Consider the following 10618-nt stretch of genomic DNA (forward strand, 5'->3'; position numbering starts at 1 on the left):
AAAGTTAGTGGGAACAGCCATTTAAATGTTCAAGGAGTCTAGCTTCTCTCTCTCTCTCTCTCTCTCTCTCTCTCTCTCTCTCTCTCTCTCTGTACCACCGACGAGTTATAAAAAGATCTCCCTTCATCATAGCAAGCTTTTTCCCGCCCACGAGTTCACAGCGAAAGATAAAAATGGGTGTGGAAAGCTATATAGTATTTCAGCATTTTCCTCTCTCTTCCCCTGCACCTCCGACAAGCTACAAAAAGACTTCACCCATAAAAGATTCCACCCCAAAAAGATTCCACCGCACAAGTTTTTCCCGCCCATAACTTGATGACAAAGGAAAAGAAAACTGCGTACAGACAGCTCCTTCCTCTTCCTCATCCTCCACCTTCCTTTCCCTGCGCTGCCGAGTGACTTCCGGACTTCCTGGAGTGACCCTTGTGACCATTGTGCCGCTAATTCACGATAGGACGATAGGCAGTGATACGAGGCTTGGGGGAGTGCGTGGGGCGGGAAGGAGTCATGCAGGGCGGGAGAAAGGATGCCCAAGGGGTCGAGAAAGTGGGCGAAGGGTCCTGGGAGCCTGCAACGCCCTCCTCCCTGCCTCCCTTCCCTCTCGTCTACTCTCCCTTTATTTCTCCCTGCCTCGGTTCATGGAGATTGTAACACTCTCCCTCCCTCCTTTGCGTCCACTCTCCCTCTCTCTCTGCCTCCCTCCCGTCTACTCTCTCTCTCTCTCTCCCTTCCTCCCGTCTACTCTCCCTTTCTTGCTCCCTGACCTCGGTACATCGCTTTCTTTCCTCCCCCCCTTCTCTCTCTCTCCTGGTCACCACGCGTAAAGATTGCAACGCCCTTCCTCCCTTCCCTCCCTTTTTTTCACTTTTTTCTTCCCCGTCCTCCGTCCCCACCTTTCTTCCCTCCCTCCTTTCCTCCATTCCTTTCCTCCGCTTTTGTGTTTGTTTCTTCCCTCCCTCCATCCCATCTTGCCTCCCTTCCCCACCTTTCTTCCCTCCCTCTCTCCATTTCTTCCCTTCTTCCCTTCGCATCTCGGTTTGTTTCTTCTCCTTTCTTTCTCTCGTCTGTCCCTCCTTCCCTTCCTCAGCCAACACGCAACACTAACCTCGATGCTACAAGACTTCTAGGACGCGAAAAAGCCACCAGTTACTTCCTCTCGTCTGTCCCTCCTTCCCTTCCTCGGCCAACACGCAACACTAACGTCGATGCTACAAGACTTCTAGGACGCAAAAAGCCACCAGTTAGTTCATCACCGCCAAGAAATGGATAAACAACTGAAAAATGGATCATGGAGACACCGAAAGATCAACTTATGCTCCAAGGATGTCTGTCTTCTCACCTCACGAGAGTTTAACCCAATCCGATCCGACGTTTTCAAATTTTCGCTCTCGTAACACCAAGCATCGTACTCATTTATCTGAACAACGGTAACACTCATGAACACTAAGTACTGGCACCGAATCAATAGTGTAAAACAATAATGAATAATGAGTGAAAAGAAGCTAGTGGAAAGTAAAAAAAAGGTGTATCGTTTTGATCGAAGTGCCTGAGGGGAGACCAGATTTGGCCACCCTCGGATGCAGTAGATGGAAAAAGGCTGTCGCAGTTTACAATTTTTTTTATCTATTTATTTTATAGTGACGATGACCAGTGTATTAACCGCCTTTCTTTTGTTTACTTTACAGGGTCACCCCAGCGTGCTAATGAAGAAACGAAGCAGCTGCGACGATAAATGTAAAGGCTTCAGTAAGTACTACACCTCTCTTTTCGTCCTCTCCTGAGCCATTAGCAACCTCCCTTCCCCTCCCTTCAAGAGGCAATAGTTATCTCCCTTTTCCTCCCTTCTAGAGCCAATAGCAAACCATGTAGAGTTTTTTTTTTATAAATGTGTCGAATGTAGTGAAATTCTATACAAAGATAATATGTAAGGTTTGATTCTACTTCTACTTTTACTACTACTACTACTACTACTACTACTAACGCGGCTTGTCTTCATGAACAGCGTGTGGCACCCCCAACCGCGGCCCTCGGGTGGTCGGGGGCGGTTATACAGCGCCCCACGAGTACCCGTGGCTGGTCGCTTTCACCTACGGCAAGAAACTCTACTGCAGCGGCACCCTCATCAACGACAGATACGTGCTCACCGCCGCCCACTGCGTCACGAAGTAAGTGTCCTTCCCTATCACGGCTTCAGCAAGTTTCAGTGCCATATTCTAAGACATTTCGGCGGTCAAGGCTTTCGTAGGGGCCTCGAGCATTTCCAGCAGTAGTTTTTGACCCTTGTGGTAGTTTGGCCATTCTTCTGTACCATGAACGTAAAAAAAAAAACCACCCATAAGAACCCGACTAATCTTCTTTTCGGCCTTTGGAAATAGCTGACGTGAGAGGCGGCAGCGTCTGAGAACTCTTTATGACCACCAACAACATTCCTGATACTAATACTTCTGCCTTTCTCTCCAGCATAAGGAACAACAAGATCACACTCACCTTCGGCAGCTACAACAAAACGCTGACGAACGAGAATAGCCGCCAAGTGAGGAAGATCGGCAGCGTCTGGTCCCACCCTGACTTCAACAGGCGCACATTTAACAACGACGTGGGCCTTGTCAAGCTCAACAACCCCGTCGAGTTCACCAAAGAAGTCAGACCTGCCTGCATCCCCGACGTGGCGAACCGTGAGTGTCCAGGGAGAAAGGGGCGCGCCTGCAAGGACATGATATAGAGGCAATTAGGAAAGGGAGGAGAGAGAGACAGAAGTGAGAGGTGTTTGAGAAAGAGAAAGGAAGGATACACTTGAAAGGAAACAAGACATACAGATGATTAGGAAATGCTTGTTATCTCATTTCTACTACTACTACTACTACTACTACTACTACTACTACTACTACTACTACTACTACTACTACTACTACTACTACTACTACTACTACTACTACTACTACTACTACTACTAGAATTATAGAGTTAGGAAATGCTTGTTATATCTTAGTTGTCCTATTTCTACTACTACTACCGCTACCACTACTACCACTGCCATCACTACTACTACTACTACTACTACTACTGTCTTTTATCCGCGTGCAGAGGAGACCTACGCTGGCATGACGGGCATCGTGGCAGGGTGGGGCCGCACCTCAGAGTACGGCAACGCCAGCGACGCGGTGCGCGAGGTGACGGTGCCCATCATTACCAACGAGGAGTGCAAGACCAAGAACTACAAGCCCAATGACATCACCGACAACATGATTTGCGCGGGACACGACGCGGGGAAGATCGACGCCTGCCAGGTGAGAAATTAAGGCCCATATTTTTAAACATTTCGACAAGGCTTTCGTAGAGGCTGTGGGCGTTTCCAGGGGCAGTTTTGTGACCCTGGTGGTAGTTTGACGAAGCTTTTGCATTATGAACGTCAAAAAACACTTATAAAAACTCGATCAATCTCCTCTTCGGCCTTTGGTATAGTTGATGTGAGCGTGGAAGCCTCTATGAATACAGAACTATTAAGGCATGTCAACACGTTTTGGACTTCATGTATGCCAGGTAAGAATGCCCTCGTGTGCTTCTCTAAAGGGCATTAAAGGAGCGGAAAGGCACCGTGTTTATGCCAGGTAAGGAATTTAATGATTTAGACCCTGTTGCGCTCCCAGAGGTGAGTACAGGTATGAGGAAACTCACAAAGATCTTTACAATTTGCAGGTCAGGCTAGAGAGTGAAGCCCCGGCCTCCGTTGCCCTCAGAAGTTAACCAGTTATAGGTGAAGCGATGTGGTCAGGTTTTAAAATTTTTGTATGGTATGTTGTTGTCCACACGCTTGACTCATGATGTTATGTTGTTCCAGGGTGACAGCGGCGGCCCTCTCATGCTCAAGAATGGAAACAAGATAGAAATCATTGGTAAGTCAGGTTTTGTTTGAACATTAACGTGACTGAATACAATGATGTGGTCCACGCCTGACTGCTAAGAAGCCACAATGTAAACAGCAATCTAGTTCCGCCACTTTACATGTGTCATTATAATCACAGTCTCCTTCCACATGACCCTAACTCAGTGACACAGTCAGGGAACTTTGAAGACCTTGATTAACGTAACTGAATACAATAATGTGCTTGGGAACATTGCACCTTCCATGCCTGACTGCCAAGAAGCCACTATGTAAACAGCAGTCTAATTCCGTCACTGTGCATGCCTCATTATAATCTCTCTTTCCACGTGACTAACGGCGCTCTCTCCTTCCCCAGGCATCGTGTCGTGGGGCGAGGGCTGTGCACGCGCCTTGTACCCCGGGGTGTATTCTCGCCTCTCCAGGTACATGGACCTCATCACGGAGCAGTTGAGCATGGAGGAGAGCTGCTCCTGCCCCGACCCCGACCCCTTGGTGCACTAGTCTGCCACGACGCTCACGAGACCCGCGCTCGAGACGCTTCAACGTTTCGCTCGTTACTACTACGGAACAATGCAATTATGTTATGTTAAAGTTGATCTTTAATAATTTATTTATTGTCTGCACATTTATTTTGTGGTTAGGAAGTCAGTGCTACTTTTCCCATTGCTTACAGGCAAAACCCACACAGCAACACTTACAAACCATTCCAAACAGTTCCGTTCCTCTCACACTGCTGGACACGGCTCGGCGGCCTCCGGAGTCAAATCAATGTAAAGCTCAAGACAAAGACTTAGGATGCATTCCCACGCATCGATGAGTTACCCTTCTGGTAACGTTGGTGCCCTTTAAAAATCCCTCTGGACGGCTCCTACTCTTAGACCGCTACGTCGGGACACGCCCCCACGCTGTGCCTGAAGGAGTGGTCTTAGCCATTACACGTGGAAACATGAACCTGGATACATGAACAGAGTATCGGACAACAAAACCATTGCTAATTTTGCTGCTGCTATATTTGAAGCCTTATGGTTTCAATAATGTGATAGAGTACGCCTATCAGTGCCGGCAACACACTTTTGTATCACGGGCAATTAGAATGTCTTTCCGTCAACACCTGAGCAAGTCATGTCCAGCTGTGTGGGTGTGCGCTGACTGGCCAGAGATGGATCCGTCACGGAGTCGCATATTGCGGCTTTCCCGGCTCCACGCATGAACACAACATTCATCTATTTATTTCCTGCGCATATGTCCCTGAACATCAACATTTACCACCACCATCACGTTCTCAGACTACCTGCAGGACCTCACTCCCCGAGATCCCTTACTCCACACGGCCATGATTTCCTTAGTGCAGGCACTGGCTTCCTTCACTTCCCCAACACCGTCTCAGCAAACACAAAGATCTCCTCGCCAGTCAAAGTAGCTCCCTCTCAGCTTCACAGTCACACAGCTTTCCTCACCCTCACATCTCCCTGACAAAGCTTTCCTCACCCTCACATCTCCCTGACAAAGCTTTTCTCACCCTCACATCTCCCTGACAAAGCTTTTCTCACCCTCACATCTCCCTGACAAAGCTTTTCTCACCCTCACATCTCCCTGACAAAGCTTTTCTCACCCTCACATCTCCCTGACAAAGCTTTTCTCACCCTCACATCTCCCTGACAAAGCTTTTCTCACCCTCACATCTCCCTGACAAAGCTTTCCTCACCCTCACAGCTTTCCTCACATCTTCACATCCCTCTCACCCTTCTCTCAACAGTAATGTCAAACCCAGCTTCCCTTCCATCCTCCTCACAGCCTCCCACCTCCTACCTCCTCCCCCTCATCTCCCTCACGCCTCTCTCAACACTAATATAAAACAACCATCCGTCAACATCCCATCCCTCACTCACGACTCTTTCAGTGAGGCACATCCCTTTCACAGCCTCCTTATGCTCTCAGATAACTTCACTTTACCTTCTACACACTCACAGAAACTTTTATATCTGTTTTTGTCTCTGTCTCACACACAGCTTGTTCTGTTTCTGTCAGGGACCAATGCTTTGTATCAATCTGTGTCTCAATGATGCATAAAATCACATATCTAGTCCTCATTCCCAGTAAATATATATGCAAAACCAATGCCTTTGTTTGTCTATTTCCTTACCGCGAGAAAGTACAACCCCACGCTAATGTTTGTGAACGGAAGCATGAACCATTAACAGGAGCGAGATGAGAAAAAAAATAAGTTGAAGTGATAATGAAGATGAATCACTGAAGGAAAGGAATGACTGGAAAACAAAAAAACTGATCATCACATTACTGTATATTTCAGGTCATAAGGAACCTTTTTATACATTGAATGCCTGAAGCCACAAGAGCCATGTTTAGTTTACCTCTTGAAATTATACACGACGCACAAAACTGGTGTATGCTGTTGTCTGTATGCCTCTCCTTCCCCTCGCTGAACAGCACGGCTTGATGACGAATTTACTGTATGGTCACAATCTTCCATCTGAGCCACTTCCTCTGTACATAATAAGTCTGGCAGAGCTCAGAGACAGCCACATTAACAGATTCCCACTGGCAGAGAAGCAACTGGGGGCTGAAGAGTGTTGAGGGAGTCTTTCATCCCCACACTGGCTTGATCTTGTCCCTTGGTGTCAGACTGTGATGAACACTTGCGAAATCCTAACCTGACACTGGATTACAGAAAGGGTTAAGGAGTGAGATCCACATCCATCATTTTATCAAGTCACCTAGTCACTGCATCCACACAGCCCCACACAGCAGGGCCGTGCTGGATGATGTAGGGACTTATGTGAATTTTGGCCTTCTCATGGCAGGGCAAGATCTTCACCAGAAATTTTCTCGCAAAAAACAAATAAGGCAGCGTAGAACAGACGACAAAGACTTCAACATTTACAAGTAATGATCCTACTTAATAATAATCAATTAAAAGAATGAATCAGAAGTGTGATAAATGATGTATCCCTTCTACTCAATAACAAGAAGCATCATCACTGACAGAAAAACAGATCTGTGGCATCAATGCCCATATTACAAGCTCTTCCTTCCTTTGAGAACAGTTCCAACAATACCAGTATGTCAGACACAATGCCCTACAATCTATCTATGAACCACTTTTACAGTGATGACTAAATCCAACATTTGTTAGTATTAGTTTGGCACAATTTAAAAAGAGGAGGCAGAGGCTGAATGGTCAGCATGCAGGCCTGATGTCTGGAGACCTAGGTTCAAGTCCTGCCCACAGCGACAAGCTGACAATTTTCAGCCATCACCGAGTGGCCGAGGACTACCAACATGCTGTCCTGATGACCGCCTATAAATCTGGACTCTAGCAAAACTCTCAAGAGGATCAAGTGGAGCTCCGGGGGTCAGCTTGAGCCACACAAGAATGGCCTCACTATAAAATACTCGCCTGCACCACTAAAGTGCTGGGGCTAACCAACAGGCCCCATCATGAAAGCCTACCAGCACTACAGGTCTGACTTAAAACCAAGGTGAAATGCAGTACAGAAGCTGCCATCAGTTTCTGAGTTTGTAATAACAGTTAATGATGTCTCTAAGTAAGGAAGAACTTGGAATACAACTGTAAATTCTACTTAATAACCTCCATGCATGAGACCTCAAAGCTACACAATTACTGGCACTTACCTTAAGTAATATTTTCCAACCTTGAGTAAATACAAGGAAATTGGTTCTGGCAACACTTGTGACTTTTGTTAAAACATGTCAATCTTTATGAAACAGTTGATGATGAGAGGACCACTAGCAGCAATACTCCTCTGCTCAACACTGGCCGGTATTGTCCCCTTAGCACAACAAACATGGGCTGGGTATACTGTGAGGCATACAAACACAAGTGTCTCTATACTCACGTCTACTTCCACTTCATATAGCAATGCAAAGTACACCTGACTGGAAGACCTTGAAGACCTATCAATACATGGCTGAGGCTGCTGTCTGGGTGTCTACTGAGGCCAATGACACCTCCTAGGAGAACAAATGCTGATGGTTAAAATACACAGGAGGACACACAATGCACTCACTACATGATGACTGCTCAAGTTGATGTCTTACTTAATGAACAATGACTAGACTGAGTTAGAGAATACTAACAAAATCCTTTCAACTTTACTTAGCATATGGTACCTGTTCGCTAGACACACATTTAGCAAGGAATCAACGACCTACAACGGCAACCTTCTGTCGATGTTTAAGCTGCTGACAATGCAGCGATAACAACTAACACACACAGTCACTGACACAGCTACTTGACATCCACGACTAACACCTCTAATCAAGGGTGGGAAGGAGATTCACAACACCCGCAGGTAAAGCTAAGGAAATCACAAATGTGGGAAGCTAATAAAAATCAGCGGCAAATCTTAAACGTTAATGTACATATGAACAGGAGAGGCTGCGGGGAGACACTATCACAACCAATGGAGTATGTGATGGGAATGTTTCTGTTCATGGTTCTTCCCAAATCCCAAATGAGAAACGGAAAATGCCAAACAGAACAGACAGTATAGAGAAAACAGAAAAATATATACTAATGAAAAGTAATTGCACCACAGCCCTGATCCAGGTTAATTAAGAGTGGCCTTGTGATATGAGATAGTTAAGAAATGACAGGAGTACAAACAGAAAGAAAATATATTACTGGCAATGAAGAGCATGACCCTCGTTTTCATTAGGGTGGGCTGCTGCTGCTGCACTACTACTCAAGAATTAACAAAATATAACAAATAGCCAGAATTTAGCATAAAAGAAGCAGACTACTGTAGCAAAGGGAAACAGAATGGGGGAAAAAGTTTAAGCCGCTTCACATAGCCGCAGTAGAAGACAGCTAATCTGAACTTTTCAAGAGCAGAGAAAATACTGAAAATCCCACATCACAATAACAGTCACAACTCCCTCACCAACACAAGCCTTAAAGTTGCATAGCTTGGCACACAGCAAAGCCTTCCTCTCTCTCTCTCCACCCGCTATTCAGGAAGGGTATTTTAGCTAACACATAGACCCAATACGTACTCATCCTGGAAAATAGCTCTACTCTGAAATACTGACCTCAACTACAATAATGATGCACTACAGTAAAAATGAGGCTATAGGTAGGGATGAAGTGTCTCAGCATGCCACTCCTTCTCATGGTTGAAAGAGAAGAGTAGGACCAAAGCATTTTTTATCATGCCACATCATCTCACAGCTGATGAAGAAGTGTGGGGGTGAATGAAGCGTTACTGACAGACTTCTTCGTATCTCAAATTTCGCAACTTGAAGGTTCGTAAGTAAGGGAGCATCTGTGTATCTCAGTTTCCTACCACAGCTCATGTTTCCAGAGTAGATTAATTTCCTGGTGAGTATTAAGTGGAGTCGTGTGTGTACAAGCTGGATACCCAAACTCTCTCCAATACAAGCTTTCAATGTTATCTTCAGACCTCTACAATGAGTCCAGGACCCCTTTTAGCCAGGTTTTCACACCCATTGGAAAGCTAAACACACTGGGATGCAGAAAGGAACACAAGCCCTTTACAAACCTGAGCTCAGTTCTTAAATGCAATTGCGGGTTTAAGCTTTCGTTCACACACACACACACACACACACACACACACACACACACACACACACACACACACACACACCTTCAGGAAGACTTTCTCCTCCCTCATTCAAGGTCTTTCTCTATGTATGGTACTTATATACTTAACATACGATTGGATATGTATGTTTCTTGCCTACACACATGCATGCACACAGAGCTACGGACAACACGCGAGACACAGGACACGTAATGCTAGAAAATGCTCGTGTTACATCGCTATTAAAGACTTTACGAACGCTCTTTGGTACAACAGGGAAGTCGAAAGCAGACAGTGGTACACCAAGTATATAGCGAGTCACATCAATGGTATAAACGAATCACATCAATGGTATAAATCATCTGCCTAGTCAAGACATACACATCACAAGAATCACTGTTACATTTGACACATACGTAACAAAAACGTGTAAATTGCACATGAACTACAGTCAGATGCAGTTATAAAGTCCAGTTGGGAGGGGCCTGATTAGGGAGTTACCTGGCCATAGTGCTGCCTAATCTTGTTTGATGTATACGGAACATTGGACACACAGGTTAATTGGTATTCTTAGACCTAGCTTCACCTACATTAATATACAGGCAACCCTCAAATAGTACGGTTTCCAATAGTTCGGTTTTGGTTTTATACGGCTTGTCATAGAATATCTTTTAGGATTTTAAAATTTCCTGCTTGTCGGGAAATTTAAAAATCCTAAAAAATCTTCTTAGAAAATCCACATAAAACCAAAACTGAAGTATTGGAAACCATACTATTTGAGGGACGACTGTATTCTAAACGCTAAAAAGAGGTTAAGCGCATCCCCATGAGTGTTTCTTTACGTTCATGGTGTAGATACTTTGTCTACCACCAGGGTCATAAAAGTACCCATGGAAATGCCCACAAATCCTACGAAAGCCTAGTCAAGTGTATGTGCTTGAGCGCCGAAAGGTTTAAGAGTATGAAGCTGACATATGAGGGAGACTGATGGATTGAGGGTGATGTGACAGCGTTGTGAGGAGGTTCAGGCCCCACCCAAACGGACTTCATATGTTTCTCGGCCCATAGATGTCATAATTCCAGAGGTGTGGAGTCGGATATGAAAAATTTTGACTCCAACTTCAACTCCAGGAAATTTTAAGGTTGCAAC

At 45.4% G+C, this 10618-nt stretch overlaps 1 protein-coding gene across 1 annotated transcript in view; it reads left to right on the forward strand.

The window, feature by feature from the left end:
• LOC126983937 (trypsin II-P29-like) overlaps window positions 1–6001 on the forward strand; it is a 13890-nt gene extending 7889 nt beyond the window's left edge. Inside the window, exons 2-7 of the mRNA XM_050837174.1 lie at window positions 1686–1746; window positions 2003–2165; window positions 2461–2675; window positions 3085–3287; window positions 3839–3893; window positions 4239–6001. Coding sequence (XP_050693131.1) covers window positions 1686–1746; window positions 2003–2165; window positions 2461–2675; window positions 3085–3287; window positions 3839–3893; window positions 4239–4384 — 843 coding nt within the window. The 3' untranslated portion in view covers window positions 4385–6001. The remainder of the gene's footprint in view (window positions 1–1685; window positions 1747–2002; window positions 2166–2460; window positions 2676–3084; window positions 3288–3838; window positions 3894–4238) is intronic.
• The last annotated feature ends 4617 nt before the right edge of the window (window positions 6002–10618 follow it).

The sequence above is a fragment of the Eriocheir sinensis genome, chromosome 55 (assembly GCF_024679095.1).
Source record: "Eriocheir sinensis breed Jianghai 21 chromosome 55, ASM2467909v1, whole genome shotgun sequence".
Lineage (NCBI taxonomy): Eukaryota > Metazoa > Arthropoda > Malacostraca > Decapoda > Varunidae > Eriocheir > Eriocheir sinensis.